Consider the following 22,369-nt stretch of genomic DNA (forward strand, 5'->3'; position numbering starts at 1 on the left):
GGCGGATATAAAGTGGGAAAATTACCTTATTTATCCCACCATAGGGTGAACAGAGGTAATGGCAATTAGCAGTTATTTACTGTGCTGATTTATGTATTCACTAGTAAATTGGACCCAAATCACCTTAGTCCTCCCATTCATTTCTTACCTACAGTAGTTTCTGGTGGCTGGTCTGTCTCGTTGCTGGTCTGCAATGGAAACCATTGGGGGAATGCAGCCTGGCTCCAGCAACAGGACATGTTAGCACATTATATAATAGATTTGCCTTAAGAAAAAGACCTTCTGCTCCACGGGACGTTTCTCTCCTCTCTGAGCTCACCTTAGGGTACGTGCATTACAGTTTGATAGGTGTTCTGCTCCAGTTAAAAGCCCCACTGGCCACTGTCCCTGGTGTGGGTTCTAGTTCTGAATTTGGCCACAGAAATTGGAAGGTCCAATGTACTGTATGCTCACATGCAGCAAGCTATGTCCTGATTGCCGGTAGATCTCATGATTATCAGAACTCACTAACTTATTCTGTCATTTCAGGACAGTTCATCTGGAAATGTATCAGAGGGTGAAAACTTGCAGGACGCCCAGGAGGAATCTGTTCAAGGAAAACCGAAGGCGAAAGAAAAATCGACCCCCAAAAAGGAGGGCACCAAACGTTCTGTAGTGTCCAAATCAACCACTGGGTACAAGGTAGAAGAAAAAAGCCCCTGACTCAGCTTCTTTACTGACCAGCCTTTCTCCTTGAATTACTCTTGCTTTTTACATTTCAATTTTTCATTTTACTCCTCCGTTACTTTTTTTATGGTCCTTCGTATTTCTTTTTTTTTTTTCTATATTTTTTTTTCCTGCATCTAACATATACAGTAATTGTGTTATGTTTTTTTCGCTCCCAAGCATATCTTGCCCTTCTCCTGTCATTTGTTCAACTTCTGTTTTTGCTTCTGTTTTTTCACTTGGGGCCTTTTTATAACCTTTTACTTTGGAGTGGCTACTGAACTCATTCCTGTTGGGCTTTCCAAGACAAATCCAAGTACCAGGTGTTAAGGTTTAAGGTCTCCTTTTCTCTCCAGACTGGTTTTAATACTTCACTACAATACAGCTGTGGTACTAACTAATGTCTGTACTTTTCTTCTCTTTCAAAACCGAAATGACATCTTGCTGATAATGAGAATGTGGTGTTTTAGTAATAACTGTACTCTCTATGACGACATTTATTCTCAGACTAGACTTCCGTTAAGTTTGTCCTGTTTAACTACAACCCACTGTGTTGTCATGTGAAGACTCTTTCACACCAGTTAGATTATGCAGGTGATGTAGGACGCATAGTTGCTGTGGATGAGATAAAAATATTAAATCATGTTTGTAATTTAAACGATAAAATATTTATAAACCAGTATTTTTAGTGATCACCTACCATTAAAAGGCATAAAACCTTAGGGCCTAATTCAAACCTGATTGCAGCAGCAAATTTGTTAGCTAATGGGAAAAACCATGTGCACTGCAGTTGGGGCAGATATAATGTGCAGAGAGAGTTAGATTTGGGTGGGGTGTGTTCAAACTGAAATCTAAATTGCAGTTTAAAAATAAAGCAGCCAGTATTTACCCTGCACAGAAACAAAATAACCCACCCAAATCTAACTCTCTCTGCAAATGTTTGTATCTGCCCCCCCTGCAGTGCACATGGTTTTGCCCATTTGCTAACAGATTTGCTGCTGCGATTGGGTCTAAATTAGGCACCTAGTCTTTGGGAGCTATATTAGATGATCTTCCTTAAAACTTGAATATTCTAATATGGAGATGCCCACGAAAAATGTTTAGGGGGATATTTAATAAAACATAATTATCTCATAAAATCTGGTAAATGTGATATTTTATGTTTTCTGGAAAAGGAAATATCTCCCCTCCAGTGACAGTTGCAGCACAGTCCAAAATTCAAACAGGGGAGCCACACCAACTGCCAGTGTGTCCCGAACAGCAATGTCTGGCAGTGTTTGGGGTGGCAGTTGATGTGTCTCCCCTATTTGAACTGTGGATTGCTCTACATCTGCCACTAGAGAAGAGATATTTATCTCCATCTCCAGAGAACATAAATATCTCACATTTTCCAGCTTTTGAGATAATTATGTTTTATTAAATTCCCCTCTTAGTTACATGTGCGCCCCCATATAACCAATTCACAGTATGGCAGTGGTCTTGTGTAAAGTTCCAGAGTTCCGGAGACACTAATCTGTGACTGTATCTGCAAAGTTCACTTCTCCAGGGCTTACTTTCTGGAGACGTTTCAGTGACAACATTGCCCATGTGGTGTGACGATTTAAAGTTGATTTCTTTTTCATCCACTAGGGGTCACTGGAGTTACTCTTGGGATATGGACGGCTTCCATAGGAACAAGGCACTGAATAGTTAAATTTAGAACTCTACTCCCCTCCATATCCCAGAGTACCTCAGTGTTTTTTCTGTGCTCGTTGTAGCAACAAGGCTTGTGTGGATTATACACACTTCTTTGAATATTTTTATTTTGAACATTTTCCACATCCCTTCCCCCCTTCCAATAGGCGAGGGTCCGGGATAGTGGAAGCTGCTTAACAAGCAGCTACTGGCGTGTCGGGCCTCTCTAAAAAGAGCTCCCTCACTGCCACGTGCAGGATCCTGCAGGAGAAGCTGGATGGAGCTTGCAGAAGAAGCCCCGTCGCAGCCCTCACTACAAGGCGTCCAGGTATGTGGGGAGGGGGCGGTCAGCTCACGCTGCCGCCCCGCTGTGTGGGGACACTGTATGATTGTGAGCGCTCCGCCGCTTCCAGGACACCGCCGCGTAATGGCCCGCCGCCGCTACCTGACACCACTGTGCTGCCTCCCGTTCATAGAGCCGCGCCAGCAGCATTCACTGTGCTGAGCCGCCGACGGCTCTAGGCAGCACGCTCCCCAGCTCCCGCTACCGCTCTCCGGCTCCCTCCAGCAGCTCCCCGCAGGTAATCCCCGGCTCCGTGTAATAGAGTACATGGAGTACGGGGGGGGGGGGGGGGGAAGCATACACATTAGGAGAGAGTGACCCTTAGCAGCAGCAGAACGCTGCATGGGTTTTTAGATAAAGAGGCTATTAAGCCTTTTTTAAACGGGAAATGCTCTGATTATGTCTGATTGGAAGGTTATAATCTGTACTCTGTTTATACTGTAAGCATGGGGGGGGCCATTTTAACCATGCTGTTTTTCCTATTGTGATTCCAGACGTTCCTGTACTACATCTCTACTCCATAGAAGGCGCAGGGGTGTTAGTGGGAATTTGGGATCAGATTTCATATAGACTGGCGTGCACTGCACTTGGCCAGATAGATATAGATAGATATATATATATATATATATATATATATATATATATATATATATATATATATATATGACACCTTAGTACAGTTTTACTGAATCGTGCAAGTTGTCTGTCTTTGTATTTTGTGTTGTCTGTCTGCATAATGAGTAAGGCACCAGCAAAAACAAAAAAGCAGTCTCACTGCCATGTCTGTAAGAATGTGTTGCCGGATGGATCTACCACATGTACAGTATGTTTTGTGGATTCAGCTACGAATACAAGTTCGGCTACGGTTAAAAAGCCAGTTTCATCCCCGGACCCTCCATGGGCTATGCTAACACAGGTTATGGCTGGATTGCAATCAGAATTGCCCGCCGCTCGTCAAGAGCGGGAAGCGGCAAGATCTGAGTCTAAGGTGAGACCGCTAGAACTACCGGAGGGGTCTCAGCCTTACCAAAAGTCCAAGTCCACTTTGGGTGGAGAGAATAAATTTCATTTGTGTTATGATTTACCAGTTTCTGCTATGTTGCATTCTGACGATTCTATGCCAGACCTCTTTCCGCAAGATGACGGTGAGGAGGGTGAAGTAGACCAGCAGTCAGATACTGGCGATTTTGACAGCCCGGGCATTGATAATCTCATCAGAGCGGTGCGTCAGTCTCTGAAGTTTACAGAAACTGAGGAGCCGATGACAAATGATGAGGTCGTCTTTACTAAACGACAGAGAACTCCAATGTGTTTTCCTGTTTCGGAATCTCTTAATAAGATGTTATTAGAAACACGAAAGAATCCGGATAAAAGGTTTTCTATACCTCACAGATTTAAGTCTAGTTACCCGTTTCCAGAGTCTGTGACAGCTACATGGGAGAATCCACCAGTGGTGGATTCGTCTGTGTCTAAACTTACAAAGAAATTAACCATACCAGTACCAACTGCTACTACGCTCAAAGACCCGTCGGACTGTAAAATAGAAGCTATGCTAAAGTCCATGTATACAGCAGCAGGAGTATTGCTTAGACCTGGGTTGGTTGGCATTTGGGTAACTAAGGCGCTAATGGTATGGATAACAGAACTCAAGTCTGCCTTACGTGACGATCACCTTTTACTTCTCGCTGATCAAATCTGGGAAGCTGCTGATTATCTATGTGCAGCCTCTACTGACGTCTGTCAACTCACTTCTCGCCTTTCATCCTCGCTAGTTACAGCACGACGAGCACTCTGGCTGCGGTCTTGGCAGGCGGAGGTCAAAAAAGGTATAGAGGCGTTACCTTACGGTGGCGAGAAGTTGTTTGGTCCTGAATTGGACAAATGGATTTCGGAGGCCACGGGAGGAAAATCTGTTTTCTTACCAGTGCCTCCAACAGTACCTAGATGGAGAAACTCTGGACCGTCCTTCAAATCCTTTAGACCTCAGTCCTTTCGCGGGCGTGGCAGAGGAACAGCCACGCCTGGTAGACGAGGTCGTGGACGTGGTTTTCAACAAACCAACACCAGTCGTCAGGACCCTAAGGTCACTGACAAGCCAGTGGCATGACGGGCTCCCAGCCCATCTCGGATCTCCAATTGTGGGAGCACGCCTTCAGACGTTCCAGTTGGCATGGCTCCAGACGTCCACAGATGGGAGGATCCGCAATTTAGTGTTAAAAGGTTACAAAATAGAGTTCGAATGTCTCCCGCCACTGCGGTTTTTCAAGACAGGACTGCCTCTGTCGGACGACAGGAGGGCGGTTCTGCAAATTGCCATTCAGTCCCTGCTGGATGCAGCAGTTTTGATTCCGGTCCCTGTACACCAACAAGGTCAGGGTTATTATTCCAGTCTGTTTGTGGTACCAAAGCCGGATGGCTCGGTCAGGCCAATATTGAACTTAAAGGGTCTCAATCGGTACGTCACTTACTACAGATTCAAGATGGAATCTCTGCGGTCAGTAATTGCAGGTTAGAGCCACAGGAATTCATGATTGCACTGGATCTCAAGGATGCATACTTACACATTCTGATTTGGCCACCTCATCAGAGTTTTTTACGGTTTGCAATACTGCAAAACCATTATCTGTTTCAGGCTCTACCGTTTGGCCTCTCGTCAGCACCTCGGCTATTCACCAAGGTGATGTCTGTGATGATAGCTCATCTCAGATCCCTGGGAGTTATAATAGTTCCGTACTTGGACGATCTGCTCATCAAAGCTCCGTCTCACCAGATGCTCCTCCAACATGCGTTGCTAACGTTCAATGTACTGGTTCAGCACGGTTGGATTGTCAATTTCAAGAAATCACATCTGATTCCGTCTCAACGACTTCAATTCCTAGGTATGATTTTCTATACGGTAAATCAAAGAATTTACCTACCAGAACAGAAAGTGCAGGTCATTCGTCATCTGGTTCAATTAGTGCTCAGGCCACGCACAGTCTCTGTACATTTGTGCATTTGCCTCTTAGGCACAATGGTGGCGGCTTTCGAAGCACTTCAGTTCGGGAGATTCTACTCACGTCCTTTTCAACTGGATGTGCTCGCACAGTGGTCGGGCTCGCATCTGCAGATTCACCACAGGGTGAGGTTGTCACTAGGGAGGCCAATCCCGGGATCGGGATCGGCGGGATCCCGGGATTTAGGCCCAAAAACGGCTGGGATTCAATCCCGGGATTGGAAGCTCCAATCCCGGGGATTGAGGGATCAGCGTTGAGCGTCCTCAGGATGCTCAGATGCTGCCCGGCTCCCTCCTCCTGTCTCCCCCTGCGCAGCGTGACCTGTGACTGTGAGGTCACGCTGCGCTTTCAGCAGCCACCGAGCCGGAAAGTACAGCGGTCTTCACCCGCCGCCTCCTCCCGGCTCACCCTGCACTCACCCGCTGCCTCCTCTCTGCTCACCCTGCACTCACCCGCTGCCTCCTCCCGGCTCCCCTACACTCAACCGCCGGCTCCGCTGCACTCACCCGCCGGCTCCTCCTCACCCGCTACCTGGCTGTGCAGGTTTGTACGGGGTTTTTTATGTCTGCAGAGCAGGAGGGGCGGGGCGTGGGGGGCGGCCGGACACAGTCTAAAGCCAATCCCGGTATCCCGGGATTGACCATTTTTCAATCCCGATACCCGGGTTTGAAAAAATGGCCCGGGATTGGCTTCCCTAGTTGTCACCACGGGCCAGAGTGTCTCTACTCTGGTGGCACAAAGTACACAATCTAACCGCAGGGAAACGGTTCGGCGCCTGGAATTGGATAATTCTAACGACGGACGCGAGCCTCAGAGGTTGGGGAGCTGTAGTTCAAAATTGTCAGCTCCAGGGTCTCTGGACGGATCACGAAAGATTGCGGTCTATAAATGTACTGGAACTCCGGGCAATTTACAATGCGCTACGACAAGCAGTGCACATGCTTCGGTCTCAGACTGTTGCAGTCAGACAATGCGACGGCAGCCGCATACATCAACAAACAAGGAAGAACGAGAAGCCGCATGGCAATGCGGGAAGTAGCTCGAATCCTCAATTGGGCCGAGCGACACCAAGTTATATTGTCGGCAGTGTTCATTCCGGGAGTGGACAACTGGGAGGCGGATTATCTCAGCCATCGGGATTTTCATCCTGGAGAATGGTCATTAAATCCAGAAGTGTTTCACATGTTGGTCCAAAGGTGGGGTTACCCTCAAGTGGATCTGATGGCATCTCGCCACAATCACCAAACCCCCCAGTATGTGTCCAGAACGCGAGATCCAAAGGCAGAGGCGGTGGATGCTCTCACCATCGCGTGGCCGTACAGCCTCGTGTATCTGTTTCCACCGTTTCCGCTGCTCCCTCTGTTGCTAAAACGGATCAAAAGAGAGTCCGTCACAGTAATACTAGTGGCGCCTCATTGGCCTCGGAGGGCTTGGTTCTCGGACCTCCGCGGGCTACTCGCAGACGATCCTTGGCCGCTCCCACTACGTCCGGACCTGTTACAACAGGGTCCGTTTCTTTACCCCGATTTAGCGCGGCTGCGTTTGACGGGGTGGCTGTTGAGACCGCCCTCTTAAGAAGAGAGGGCATTCCAGAATCGGTGATACCAACCATGTTACGAGCTAGGAAGCCGGTTACGGCAGCTCATTATTACAGAATTTGGCGTGTCTATATTGCTTGGTGTGAAGATCGGAAGTTTCCGACTTAATCTTTCAAGTTATCCCGTTTTTTGTTATTTCTTCAGACAGGGTTAGATGGAGGACTGCGTTTATCTACACTAAACGTGCAGATATCTGCGTTGTCAATTTACTTTCAAAGACGATTGGCTCTATTGCCGTCGGTACACACTTTTTTGCAAGGAGTCCTCAGAGTACAGCCTCCATTCATTCCACCTACAGCGCATGGGACTTGAATCTGGTTTTAGATTTCTTACAGTCTTCTTATTTTGAACCCTTGCAACAAGTGGATATTACGTTTCTCACTTGGAAAACAATTTTTCTACTAGCCTTAGCTTCAGCAAGGCGTGTTTCAGATTTGGGTGCCTTGTCGTGCAAGCCACCGTATTTGGTGTTTCATGATGACAGAGCGGAACTTCGGACGAATTCCACTTTCTTACCAAAGGTAGTGTCATCATTTCACATCAATCAATCAATAGTAGTTCCTGTGTTGACAGGAAATTCTGGAACCTTGGATGTGGTACGTGCGTTACGTGTTTATGTATCCCGAACGTCTACAGTTCGGAAGACGGATACGTTGTTTGTTCTCTATGATGCTGCTAGGATGGGTTGGCCAGCTTCTAAGCAGACTTTATCCAGATGGATTAAACTGACCATACGTCAGGCTTACCTTCATGCTAGGTTACAGCCGCCTACATCAGTAACAGCTCATTCCACACGTTCTGTGGGAACTTAGTTGGCAGCTGGTCGTGGAGCTTCTGCGACGAAGCTTTGCCGGGCGGCTACATGGACATCAGTGCACACGTTTGTGCGCTTTTATAAGTTTGATACGTTTGCGGCATCAGCATCTAGCTTTGGCCGCCTAGTGTTACAGGTGCCAAACAGCTCTCGCGCCCACGGGGGAAACTTTGGTACGTCCCAAGAGTAACTCCAGTGACCCCTAGTGGATGAAAAAGAAAATAGGATTTTGGTACTTACCAGGTAAATCCTTTTCTTTGAATCCATAGGGGGCACTGGACGCCCACCCAGAGCAGTTTTACCTGGTTTGTGGTAAGTTCAGAGGATCTTATGGTAACACATTCTCACCGACTGGTTCAAAGTTTCAAGTTCTAGCGGTTATAGTGCCAACTGTTTAGTTGTCAGTCACGTTATGTGTCAACTTTATTGTTGTCCGTTATGTTATATGTAAGTCTCCATTGTCAACCTCTCTATAGCTCCTGTTCGGCTCAGTAAAAAACACTGAGGTACTCTGGGATATGGAGGGGAGTAGAGTTCTAAATTTAACTATTTAGTGCCTTGTTCCTATGGAAGCCGTCCATATCCCAAGAGTAACTCCAGTGCCCCCTATGGATTCAAAGAAAAGGATTTACCTGGTAAGTACCAAAATCCTATTTTCTCTTACGTCCTAGAGGATGCTGGGGTCCATTTAGTACCATGGGGTATAGACGGGTCCTTTGGGAGCCACTAGCACTTTAAGAGTTTAATAGTGTGGCTGGCTCCTACCTCTATGCCCCTCCTACCAGACTTAGTTTAGAAAATGTTCCTGGAGGAGCTGGTCACAGCTAGGGAAGCTCCTAGGAGTTTTTCTAGTTTTATTATTTTTCCAAGAGTTGTTAGGGACCGCTTTCCTGCTTTGTGGGACTTAGGGGGTGGAGTAGGAACCATCTCTTGGAGTTATTGGTTCTCTATCTCCGCTGACAGGGCACTGAGCTCCCAAGGGTACTGATCGCAAGCCCACGAGGCGACCGCTCACTCCCGCAGCACAGCCGCCACCCCCTAACAGCCAGAAGAAAGAAGAGTGGTGAGTTCAACGCCGGCGGCCTGGTTAGTGGGTTGCCGGCGGGAATGGCAGCACAAGGGTGGGAGCGCAGCTCTGTCAGGGTGCGCTCCATGGAGTCTCGGCAACATATTGATGTAGATGCGACTGAGGGGCGTCCTGGGCCAGCGTGATCTCCCTGACACTGGTAATGTAGCTAACGGGCTAATCCCACTGATAGCACTGAAGACGTCAGACCAGTATAATCTTAGTGTGCGGGAAACAGCGCGCCATTTCAGGGGGCGGGGCTTCTCCTCAGAGCAGATCCAGCACTCACCAGCGCCATTTTCTCCCTTTAGAACGCTGAGACACGCTGACAGTGAGCGCTGACCCTCCACATATCTCCAGTTACTGCGGTACCAGGGTGTTATAGACAGGGGTACCAATTAAGGTTATTTAGTCTGTTCCGGGCTGTTATCATAATAACTGCTCACTGGGGCGCTCCTTATATTCTGTGACTCTCTGAAGGTACTCTGGGGGAAACCGTTTCGGACATTTTCCTGTATATGTGTATGTGTATATATCCACTTTACCATGTCTAAGGGCTTTGTATCCTGTGCTGCAGAGTGTGTATCTCCTCCTGAAGATTCTATCCCATGTACTCAGGACTGCAATGTGCTTTCCCAACCTGCCGAATCCGAACCTCCATTTTTTGAGAGAGTCTGTAGAGGGTTTGCAGCATTCAGCTCCTACTCCCTCAAATACCCCACCTACATACCCAAAAAAACGCACACTTACCCAAATAATGCAAGTTGACACTGATACAGACTCTGATATAGAGTACGGTGATGGGTGCATGCAGGGGGGGGGGGTGCATCCCTTGCTAAGGGGGTGCAGTTGATGATTGAAGCCATTAGGGTTGTTTTGCATATTACTGAGAAGGTGCCTGAGCCGGAAGAGGAATCTTATTTTACTGTAAATAAGAAAACCTCCCTCACCTTCCCTGCTTCTAAAGAGCTGAACTCTTCATTTGAAAAAAACCTGGGAAAACCCAGAGAAAAAATTCCACACCCCTAAAAGAATTCCCATTGCTTTTCCTTTCCCTGAAGATGATAGAAAGAAATGGGAAAACCCACCTGTAGTAGACGCTTCTGTCTCTAGGTTGTCTGAAAAGGTGGTTTTTACCTGTCCCTGGTTCAACCGCCCTAAAGGTGACGGCTGACCGTAAGATTGAGACTACGCTCAAATCTCTATACACTGCTAAATGCGTGGCTTTAAGGCCCACTATTGCTTGTGCGTGGATTTCTAAAGCCATAGTAAAGTGGTCAGGTACATTACTAGAGGACTTAGATACTATGGATAAGGGTGACATTGATTTGTTTTTGTTTCACATACTGGATTCTGCTGGATTCATGGTGGAGGCCATGAAAGACCTTGGAATGTTGAATGCAAGGGCTACTTCCATGGCGGTCTCAGCACGCAAAAGACTCTGGTTACGCCAATGGACTGTGGATGCAGAATCTAAGAAAAGTGTGGAGAACCTACCCTTTACAGGTCAGGCTCTGTTTGGGGAAACATTTGATGCGTGTATTTCCACGGCAACTGCAGGTAAGTCAACCTTTCTCCCCTCAGCAGCTCCACCGACTAGGAATTCTTATCCTGCGTCCACACTGCAGTCCTTTCGGACTGCAAATTTTAAAAAATCCAAATCCCCTTCCACCTTCTTTAGGGGTGGTCGGGGAAAATCCAAAAACCTGCACCAACAGGTTCCCAGGAACAGAAACCAGGTTCTGTTTCCTCAAAATCTTCAGCATGACGGTTGACCTCCCAGTCTGGAGATCGGGCAGGTGGGAGCGAGACTAGAAAATGTCAGTCACATCTGGGCGTCATCAGGCCTAGTTTCCTGCGTGACAGACATTGTTACCCAGGGCTACAGACTGGAGTTTCAGGAACTCCCACCTCGCAGATTCTTCAAATCAGGCTTACCAGTTTCGCTGACAGAAAGTGCTATCCTACAGGAAGCCATTCAAAAATTGGTCTGAATAGATGTTATTGTCCCAGTTCCACCTCATCTATACCACAAGGGTTATTACTCAAACCTGTTTGTGATACCCAAACCGGATGGTTCGTTAAGTCCAAGTTTAAACCTAAAGGTATTGAACCCCTATTTAAGGGAATTCAAATTCAAGATGGAGTCTCTGAGAGCGGTGATCTCAGGTCTCGAGGAGGGGGAATTCCTAGTATCCCTCGATATCAAGGATGCATACCTTCACATTCCGATCTGGCCACCTCACCAAGCTTATACCAGATTTGCGCTGCTGGATTGTCACTATCAGTTCCAGGCACTGCCTTTTGGTCTCCACAACACCGAGGATGTTCACCAAGGTCATGGCAGAGATGATGCTACTCCTCCGCAGACAAGGAGTGAACATAATTCCATATCTGGACGATCTGCTGATAAAAGCATCGTCCAGGGAGAAGTTGTTGCAGAGTATTGCTCTCTCAACTCGTCTACTCCAGGATCATGGGTGGATCCTGAATCTTCCAAAGTCACATTTGGAGCCGACAAGGAGACTGCCCTTCCTGGGGATGATAATTGACACGGAAGTGCAGAGGGTGTTTCTACCGGTAGAGAAAGCGTTGGTGATCCAATCAATGGAACGGGATGTCCTGAAGCCAGCTTGGGTATCTGTTCATCAGTGCATTTGCTTCTGGGGAAGATGGAAGCTTCCTACGAGGCTCTTCAGTACGGAAGATTCCATGTGAGGTGCTTCCAACTGGATCTCCTAGACAAATGGTCGGGATCACATTTTCACATGCACCAGCGGATACGCCTGTCGCTGAAAGACAGAATTTTGCTTCTCTGGTGGCTGCAAACTTCTCACCTACTCGAGGGTCGCAGGTTTGGGATTTAGAATTGGATCCTTCTAACCACGGATGGTCACCCAAGGGGAAAACTTCTAAGGAAAGTGATCAAGTCTCGAATCCATCCTTCCGATAAACATTCTGGAACTAAGGGCCATATACAACGGCCTTCTACAACTGGCACATCTTCTGCAAGATCAGGCCATTCAGGGTCAGTCTGACAATGTAACGGCAGTGTCCTACATAAACCGACACGGCGGAACGAAGAGCAGAGCGGCAATGTCAGAGGTAATAAGAATCCTCCTCTGGGCAGAAAAGCACGCGGTGGCGCTATCAGCAATCTTCATTCTGGGAGTGGACAACTGGGAAGCGGACTTCCTCAGCAGACACTCCATCCAGGCAAATGGGGCTTCCATGCTTCGGCACCTTGGGATCTTAATGTAGTGCTACAATCGGATTGGTTCAAACCTTTTGTAGGAGGTGGACATCAAGTTTCTTACTTGGAAGGAGGTCCCACTGTTGGCATTGGCATCTGCTAGACGTGTGTCAGAATTAGGGATATTGTCATGCAAGAGCCCCTACTTGATTTTCCATGAAGATAGGGCTGAGCTCAGAACGCGTCAGCAGTTTCTTCCAAAGGTTGTGTCAGCTTTTCATATCATATGGCAGCTGAGAGTTCAGTTCAGGAGGTTCCTTACCCCCCAGTGGGTCGGTAGCACCTGGGGCATCACAAGACCCACCTTGGGCTACATTTTCCACATTGTTAAACACGCTTGTGACTAAATTGACGCCCCATGTGGGACCACCTGTGCCACTGCCACAGTTTATGGTCCCTGCAGTGAACCCGCCGTGGGCGGATCAGCTGTCCACTCAGTTACAGCATTTGAACCGATCTATGACTAAATCTAAGTGTCACTCTCACCCGCCTAAGACTAAGTTGTCTTCTAAACGGGCCATTACCTCCTCCCAATCCACTGCTATTCCAGACACGTCCTCTGACGAGGGCTGTGCATATACTGACCCCACAGACACTGACACTGATGTTTCTGACTGGGAAGGGAAGTCATTGGTGGATGTCCCGGATTTGATTGAGGCGATCAGGCTCATTCTTCAGGTGTCTGATGATCCTGAGTCTGTCTCAAAGAAACCAGATAGGTTTAAACGTAAGAAGGTGGTTAAACAAGATTTACCCCATTCTAAAAACCTGGTTGACATACGTCAGGAATCCTGGGAAAATCCAGGGACAAAATTCAAACCGAATAAGAGACTGTTGGCTCGCTATCCTCTCTCTGCGGAGGTATGTAAAAATTGGGAAACCCCTCCGCCTGTAGATTCTCATGTGGCGCATATGGTTGTTTCCTCGGCTCTACCAGTAACTACCGTCACCTCTCTGAAGGAACCAATGGATCGTCGTGTGGAGGGCTGTTTAAAGGCGATTTATACCCTAACGGGGGCTGTACATAGGCCAACTATTGCAGCGACTTGGGCTGCTGAAGCTGTTGAGGCGTGGGCTCAGGAACTTGAGGCGGAACTGCCTTCCAACGCATCTGACCATGTCGTGGCAATGCCTCTCGTATATTGCCCCGCCTTCTCTGTACCTTAAGGAGGCAGCCTCCGATGCCGGGGGGCTCGCGGCCAAGGCTGCTACTATGTCCATCTTGGCCAGACGTATCCTTTGGTTGAGATCCTGGTCAGTGGATATGGATTCCAAGAAAACCCTGGAGGTGCTTCCTTTCAAGGGAGACATTCTCTTTAGAGAAGACCTCAATAAGATTGTGGCTGATCTGGCTACTGCTAAAACAGCTTGCCTACTTAGTACGGCTCCTTCAACACAAAAGGCTAAAAGTACTTTCCCTCTGCCCTTTCGTCCTCCAGGAAAAGCAAAAGGTCAGGCGTACCCAAAGCAAGCTCGTGTTTTCAGACCTGCCAAGCCCAGACCGAAGCGTGCCTGGGCCGCCCGCCAGCCAGCTTCCAAAACTGACAAGCCTGCCGCATGACGGGGCGGGCCTCCCTCTGGGGATCCCAAGGTGGGGGGCCCACTTCTAGGTTTTGCCCAGGAATGGTTGAAGACCACTTAAGATGCCTGGGCGAAGGAAGTCATCGCTCGAGGTTACGCCATACCCTTCAAGAATCGTCCCCCGCAGCGGTTTTGCCTGACAGATGTGCCTCTGGATCCGGCAAAAGCAAACCCGTTGCACTCTGTGTTACATTTCCTCCTGACCACAGGAGTGGTAGTACAGGTGCCTCTGGCTCGGAGAGGCAAGGGGTACTATTCACCGCGGTTCCTAGTCCCGAAACCGAATGGGTCCTCGCGGACCATTCTCAATATGAAGTCCTGGAACAAGCATGTGCGGGTCTCTAAGTTTTGTATGGAAACTCTGCGTTCTATTGTTCTGGCCATGGAGCTTGGGGACTATATGGTCTTCTTGGACCTACAGGATGCCTACCTGCATATTCCTATTGCGGTATCTCATCAACAGTTCCTGCGGTTTGCTATGGGCAACCTTCATTACCAATTTTGGGCGTTACCCTTTGGTTTGACAACGGCTCCCCGAGTTTTCAGCAAAGTAATGGTGGTCATGACGGCTACTCTCTGCCGTCAGGGGGTCAGGATCTTACCGTACTTGGACGATTTTTTGATCCTGGCAAATTCTCCAGAACTTCTCCTGTGTCATCTCGATTTGACGGTCCAGTGTATGAAAGCCCACGGGTGGCTGATCAACTGGAAGAAGTCCTCCCTGGTTCCTGCTCTGAGCATGTTACACCTGGGAGCGTTATTGGACATTCACAACCAACGGTTGTCCCTGCCTCAGGAGATAATCCTGAAGCTTCAGGACAGGATTCGATGCTTCCTATCTCGTCCGCAAGTGTCGATACATTCGGCAATGCAAGTGCTGGGTCTCATGGTGTCGGCTTTCGACATGGAGTATGCTAAGTTCCACTCTCGCCCTCTGCAGAAGTTAATTCTGACCAAGTGGGATGGCCTGCCTCACCGGATCAGATCTCACATGATCTCATTGTCTTCGGAGGTCCGCCTGTCGCTGAGCTGGTGGCTGCAGGACCAACGACTTAGCAGGGGCCCTCCCTTCTGGATATCCGACTGGGTCCTCCTGACAACAGATGCCAGTTTGAGAGGTTGGGGCGCGGTGTTGGAACAACACTCTCTCTTCTGGGTCGGTGGACCAAGGAGGAGTCTCTACTCCCGATAAATATTCTGGAATTGCGGGCAGTGTTCAATGCATTGACAATAGCCCAGCATCTAATACAGAACAGACCTGTTCAAGTACAGTCGGACAACGCCACCACGGTGGCGTACATCAATCATCAAGGCGGCACTCGAAGCCGCATGGCAATGAGGGAAGTATTACGGATTCTTCAGTGGGCAGAACGCCATCTGCCGGCCATATCCGCAGTGTTCATTTCGTGCTTCCTGAACTGGGAAACGGACTATCTCAGTCGTCAGGACGTACATGCAGGAGAGTGGAGCCTCCATCCGGAGGTGTTTCAACTTCTCGTGGACACATGGGGCCTTCCGGATCTGATGGCATCTTGACACAATCACAAGGTTCCGGTCTTCAGAGCAAGGACAAGGGATCCTCAAGCTGCGTTCGTGGACGCTCTGGCAATTCCATGGAACTTTCAGCTACCATATGTGTTTCCTCAGGTGTCACTCATGCTCAGAGTAATACGTAAGTTCAAGCAAGAAGGAGGAAACCTGCTTTTTGTCGCTCCAGCGTGGCCTAGACGGCACTGGTTCTCCGATCTACTGGGTCTCTCGTGGGATCATCCCCTTCTACTTCCACAACGGCCAGACCTCCTCGTTCAGGGCCCTTGTGTTTACCAGGATTTGGCCCGTCTGGCTTTGACGGCATGGTCCTTGAGGCTTCTGTCCTGAGGGCAAGGGTTTTTTTGAGGCGGTCGTTCAAACTATGTTGAAGACCCGTAAGCCGGCTTCTGCACGGATCTACATGGGGTCTGGAATGCTTACTTTACTTTGTGTGCGTCTCACAATCATGACGTTTTCAAGTTTAGTATGGCCAAACTATTGGCCTTTCTACAACAGGGCCTAGACTTAGGCTTGCGTCTGGCCTCCCTCAAGGTTCACATTTCTGCCTTGTCGGTTTGGTTTCAGAGAAAGATTGCCACCCTACCTGATGTACATAAATTCACTCTGGGTATGTTGAGGATTCAGCCTCCTTATGTGCCGCCTGTGGCCCCTTGGGACTTGTCGGTGGTTTTTGAGGCCTTCCAAGCGTCTCCTTTTGAGCCTCTTGCCTCTGCTGACCTTAAGTGGCTTTCCCTTAAGGTCCTGTTCTTGCTGGCTATTGCTTCAGCTAGAAGGGTCTCAGACTTGGGTGCCTTATCCTGCAAGTTTTCCTATTTGATTTTTCACCGTGATCGGGCAGTTCTTAGAACACGGCCAGGTTATTTACTTAAGGTGGTGTCGTCTTTCCACCTTAACCAGGAGATTGTGGTTCCGGCCTTTAATTCTCCTGAGTTGTCTCCCAAAGAACGGTTCTTACCATAAATCTTGTTTTATGATCCCAACAAGGTTGGGTGTCCTGCTTCTAAGGAGACGATTTCTCGTTGGATCAGGTTTACTATATAGCATGCTTATTCTACGACAGGCTTGCCGTGTCCAAAATCTGTTAAGGCCCACTCTACTCATAAAGTGGGTTTTTCCTGGGCGGTTGCTCGGGGTGTCTCTTTTTTACAGCTTTGCCGAGCAGCTACTTGGTCAGGGTCGAACACGTTTGCTAAGTTCTACAAGTTCGATACTTTGGCCTCTGAGTACCTGAAGTTTGGTCAATATGTTCTGCATGAACCTCAGCACTCTTCCTCCCTAACTGGGGGAGCTTTGGTACATCCCCATGGTACTAAATGGACCCCAGCATCCTCTAGGACATAAGAGAAAATAGGATTTTTATTACCCACCGGTAAATCCTTTTCTCGTAATCCGTAGAGGATGCTGGGCGCCCGCCCAGTGCTTCGTATTCCTGCATTGTTACTTGGTTCAGTATTGTTATTTCAGACATTGCTGAATTGTTCCAAGTTGGTTAGCTTGGCTTTCCTTTTTTGTTATGTGTGAGCTGGTGTGAATCTCGCCACGATCTGTGTATTTCCTTCCGTTGAAGTATGTCAGTCTCCTCGGGCACAGTTTCTAAACTGAGTCTGGTAGGAGGGGCATAGAGGGAGGAGCCAGCCCACACTATTAAACTCTTAAAGTGCCCATGGCTCCCAAGGGACCCATCTATTCCCCATGGTACTAAATGGACCCCAGCATCCTCTGCGGACTACGAGAAAAGGATTTAGCGGTAGGTAAATAAAATCCTATTTTCTTAAGGCTCTCAATCAGCTTTATCCACACACTACATTAGGTAGGGTATTCTATTGGGCAGTTTCACCAAGGGTGAGTTTCTCTGGTATTGTAAGGGTCCCAGATATGTTTGGGGAAGGAGATAGATCTGTAAAATGAAAAATTATTTGTGGACAATTGTTAATTAACCATATTTATGATTTTACATTTTTTTTCTAAATTGGTATTTGACACAAGTGCAGCTGTTGAGTTAAATTAAGTTTTTTCCATTTAATACAGAAGTTGGTGAAGATGCCTTCATGATAACACTTTTATAAAGCCCTGTGCCTTAGGAAAATAAAACAATACCATGTCTGTTAAAAGCATATATAAAACAAAATACTTTTACGCAGAATTATTCCAGGCAGGAAGGCTAACGTGTTTTTTTTTTTTTTGTTTTTTTAAATTATTATTATTATAAAAGGATTTTTTTGTATTTATCAACTGTAAAATTAGTTTTTTTATTTTATGCTCGTATGTGAGAATTTCTTCCATTCTAAAGCATTTATAGTCCATGCTGACCCAAGACTTTCTGACTTCAGAGCCTGCTAGGAGTGTTTTATTGTAGAATATGTTAGTGTTGTTGAGTGCTTCCCTGTACAGATTGTCTTCTTATACTGGTTATCTGTTATTGGACAACCCTTATTACCAATCCTGCCCAACAAGTATTGCAAATATGGGGGATTTGTGCTGATTTTCCCTGATAAAACAAGCTAACTGGAAACCATTCATGGCACATGATTACAGCTGTACTACAGGTTGAGTATCCCTTATCCAAAATGCTTGGGACCAGAAGTATTTTGGATATCGGATTTTTCCGTATTTTGGAATTATTGCATACCATAATGAGATATCATGGCGATAGGACCCAAGTCTAAGCACAGAATATATTTATGTTTAATATACAACTTATACACACAGCCTGAAGGTCATTTAATGCAATAATTTTTTTTTGTGTATTAAACAAAGTTTGTGTACATTGAGCCATTAGAAAACATAGGTTTCACTATCTCACTCTCACTCTAAAAATTCTGTATTTCGGAATATTCTATATTTCGGAATATTTGGATATGAGTTACTCAACCTGTATCGGAAACATCCGGAACTCCAGTTTGCGAAATGTGGGTTCCTGGAGGGGCTCTTGTCAAATAACTACACGTGTGTGCTATATGTACTGATCAAGATTGTACTTTAGAATGTGCTGTTGTCCACGTGGATAACCCCTTTTTTAATAGCTTTGTCTCCTTGTTACTTGTCAACAATGGATAGATTTATTTATCATAGACTTATATAAATATATATATATATATTTTTTGGGAATAAAAATAGTAAAACCTTATTAATGATGTGAAAATGCTCAGTCTTTAAGTGGTCACTCTTTGGTTTGGTGGCTTTTTTATCAGTAGTGCTGTCTGTATGTATTTTTATGTTGCATAATTTGTTTGCAAAAGACTGTTTTCATTTATGCCCAAGCAGCTTGGTGATTGACAGTTGTCAGATTTATGATGATCTCCTGTTGAGATAATGCAGTCAATATATGGCAATACTCCCAAAATCACACAACCAAGATGCCCAATAATATGACTGATAATGATTCAACGTTATTGGGCATAGTTGGTAAAGGGGGTTAAAAGATGACTGCGTGCGTAGGCTATTAGTGGACCAAGCTAAGAGGCTCTTATCATGAGGAAGAGTTCCATGGCCACCCAAGGGGGTAGTGGGTGGAACTCAAGTAATGGTCTATGTACTGAGCCTTGGACGGAGTTAAAGTACCATCCTCCCAGCTCCTTTCATTTTTAAAATGCAGCCTGTAACATGGCAGTTAAGTGCTGATTGGCTGGTACTATATCTCTGTCGACATTATCTCCGTCCAAGGTTTAGTACAGAGGTTCTCAAACTCGGTCCTCGGGGGCCCACACAGTGCATGTTTTGCAGGTCTCCTCACAGAATCACAAGTGAAATAATTAGCTCCACCTGTGGACCTTTTAAAATGTGTCAGTGAGTAATTAATACACCTGTGCACCTGCTGGGTTACCTGCAAAACATGCACTGTGTGGGCCCACGAGGACCAAGTTTGAGAACCTCTGGTTTAGTACATAGTAGTACCCTTAGCAACTAAGATACGAGATCGAGCAGTGTACAAAGTAGAGAAATTGGCCATAGCAACCAGTCAGCTTCCAGGTAGCATTATCAAGCACTTTGATAAAATGATGGGTAGTAGCTGATTGGTTGCTATAGGCAACTTCTCAACTTGTCCACTTTGCTCTTTACACTGCTTGATACACCTCCCCCTTAGTTTGAATTAAAATAAGCAGAACGTTCATCCCATACTTGCCTAGTATCCGATTCTGACCATTGATTGTCCAAGCACATTAATACTAACAGGACACAGGGTATGAGTGTGATCAACCGGACTCTTATGCTGCAGGCTCTCGGTCTCCTTTTATCTGTAAGCAGGCAACGGAGATACGTGATTATTGTGTTGTGTACATTGGCGCTGACAGGATAATTTATTAATCTACAGATTTGTCCTCCTACATTTTGCCTCAGTACGCCATGCAGCACGAGATGCCTGGTGTGATTGAGCCAGCAGGTCCTGTGCAACTCTACTAACGTCAGGTGTCTTTTTTTTTTTTTTTTTCCCAGAAAATGCATCTTATTTGTAACAATGCTGCTAAGACTCACGAGGAAACTGTGCTTATTAATTTGATGTATTACATTTGTTTATTGTGTGTGACTGAGACTGTGTCCAGAGCAGAACAGAACTTGTATTGGAAAAAAGATGCGTCCGCTACATTGTAGCACTTTGTTTTCAGATTCAGAGACTCAGTGACACACAGATATACAAGTGTCATATAGCACATTAATCGGCAGTCTCCTAGTGCGTCCTAGTCGCATTTACGTTGCGAATAAGACACCTTTTCAGAAAAAAAGATGCCCGGTGCTAGAAGATTCTCATGTCACCTGGCGTGCCAAGAGGAGCTGTTGGGTATGACTGCAGTGAAGATGTATGAGGGCACATCTGTATATGACTAGGGATAGGAGTCAGTGATTCTGAATAGCTCTACAAATGTATTATGAAATGAAGGATGTTTGCTAACCTGAAACTCAAAGTAACCTCACAATTTGTTCCTATGTGTAAACCTAGACGAGGTACTTCCTGTGTCCCCGACACTCCTTTTCTCTTGTTATGCTAAACTGTGTACAGTGCCTTGCTAAAGTATTCACCCACTTTTGCATTTTCACGTTTTGTTGCCTCACAACCTGGAATTAAAATTGATTTGTTTGAAGGTTTGCATCATTTCATTCACAGAACATGCTACAACTTTGAAGATTTTTTTTTTTTTTTTTATTGTGAAGCAAGCAACAAATAGGACATATTGTAATAACAGAAAACTTCAGTGTGCATAACTTTTTACCTTCCTAAAGTCACTACTTTGTAGAGCCACCTTTTGTGGCAATAACAGCTGGAAATCGCTTTGAAAAAGTCTCTGATCATGGCACTGGGATTTTTGCCCATTCCTCAAGGCAAAACTGCCCCAGCTCCTTCATGTTGGATGGTTTCCGCTTGTGAACAGCAATCTTCAAGTCTGACCACAGATTCTCAATTGGATTGAGATTTGGGCTTTGACTAGGCCATTCCAACACATTTAAATGTTTCCCCTTAAACCACTAGAGTGTTGCTTTAGCACTATGCTTCGGGTCATTGTCCTGCTGGAAGGTGAACCTCTGTCCCAGTCTTAAATCACAGGCAGACTGAAACAGGTTTTGCTCAAGAATATCCCTGTATTTAGTACCATCCATCTTTCCCTCGACTCGAGACAGTTTCCCAGTCCCTGCTGCTGAAAAATATCACCACAGCATGATGCTGCCACCGCCATGTTTCACTGTGGGGATGGTGTTCTTGGGATGATGGGATGTATTGGGTTTGCGCCAGACATAGCGTTTTCCTTGGTGTCTGAAAAGTTATATTTTAGTCTCATCTGACCGGAGCACCTTCCACCATACGTTTGGGTAGTCGCCTTTTGGCAAACTCAAAACGTGCCTTCTTATTTTTAACACTAAGTAATGGCTTTTTTCTGGCCACTCTTCCATATAGCCCAGCTCTATGGAGTGTATGGCTTATTGTGGTCACATGCACAGATACGCCAGTCTCTGCTGTGTGTCACGATCCGGGTTATTAGCCCCCATTATTTACCTCCTAAGTGCCTCCTGAGACTGGCCCAGGGTTCTAGGCCTGGATTCCACCTGCGCTGTCTGCGGCAGCTCGCTGCATGTCTGTGTCTCAAGGTTCTCTTCAGTGATCGCTCCAGCGCTGGCAGGGCAACATTATACTAAATATTTATTTGTTTAAAGTATGGCGTCTCCTGCCTTCCGCGGCCTCCGCTGCCATTACTACCGATTCCCACATGTAAAGTACAAACAGACTTTCCCTCCAGTTTCAAACATGGGCGCAGCCATGTTTGTTTTTCATCACATGTTGTTTTTAGCCTATCCGCTGCAGTCTGGACTCTGCCTTAATTATCAAGCCAATCCTTGCTCACCAGCTGGTATAAATATCCTGCCCCAGGGCTGGATAATCGTCATTGCTTTGGTTGTCAATCCTTGCATACATGTCTCTCCTGTTTAGTGAATTTACAGCTTGACTTTCCAGGTATTCCAGCTCCTGTGATTCAGCTCCAAGAGACCGGCACCAATTACCACCCTGCGGTGTAGTGTTCCAGCTCTGCTTCCTGGCTATCTACTGCGGCATCGGCTTCCAGCTTTGGACCTACTCTGCTTCCAGCGGTGTTCTGGTATCGTTGCCACATCCAATATCTAGTGCATCGCTCACAAGCGTCTATGGTATAGTTGTCACTGGCTTCCAGCATTCCATCGCTTCCAGCAGTGCTTGGTGTTACCATCTGCCTACTGTGGTTCTTCACGTCCTCTCCAGCGGTATTCCTATATCGCCCTGCATATTTTTCTACACAACATCGGATCACAGTATTTATCGATGC

The 22,369-nt window shown here is 46.6% G+C and overlaps 1 protein-coding gene across 4 annotated transcripts in view; it reads left to right on the forward strand.

Moving 5' to 3' along the window:
• PHF10 (PHD finger protein 10) overlaps positions 1 to 22,369 on the forward strand; it is a 368,645-nt gene that overhangs the window by 247,591 nt on the left and 98,685 nt on the right. For all 4 annotated transcript variants that reach the window (XM_063917747.1, XM_063917748.1, XM_063917745.1 and 1 more), the window contains one exon: positions 529 to 681. In XM_063917747.1, the coding sequence (XP_063773817.1) occupies positions 529 to 681 (153 nt within the window). The remainder of the gene's footprint in view (positions 1 to 528; positions 682 to 22,369) is intronic.

The sequence above is a fragment of the Pseudophryne corroboree genome, chromosome 4, assembly GCF_028390025.1.
Source record: "Pseudophryne corroboree isolate aPseCor3 chromosome 4, aPseCor3.hap2, whole genome shotgun sequence".
NCBI lineage: Eukaryota > Metazoa > Chordata > Amphibia > Anura > Myobatrachidae > Pseudophryne > Pseudophryne corroboree.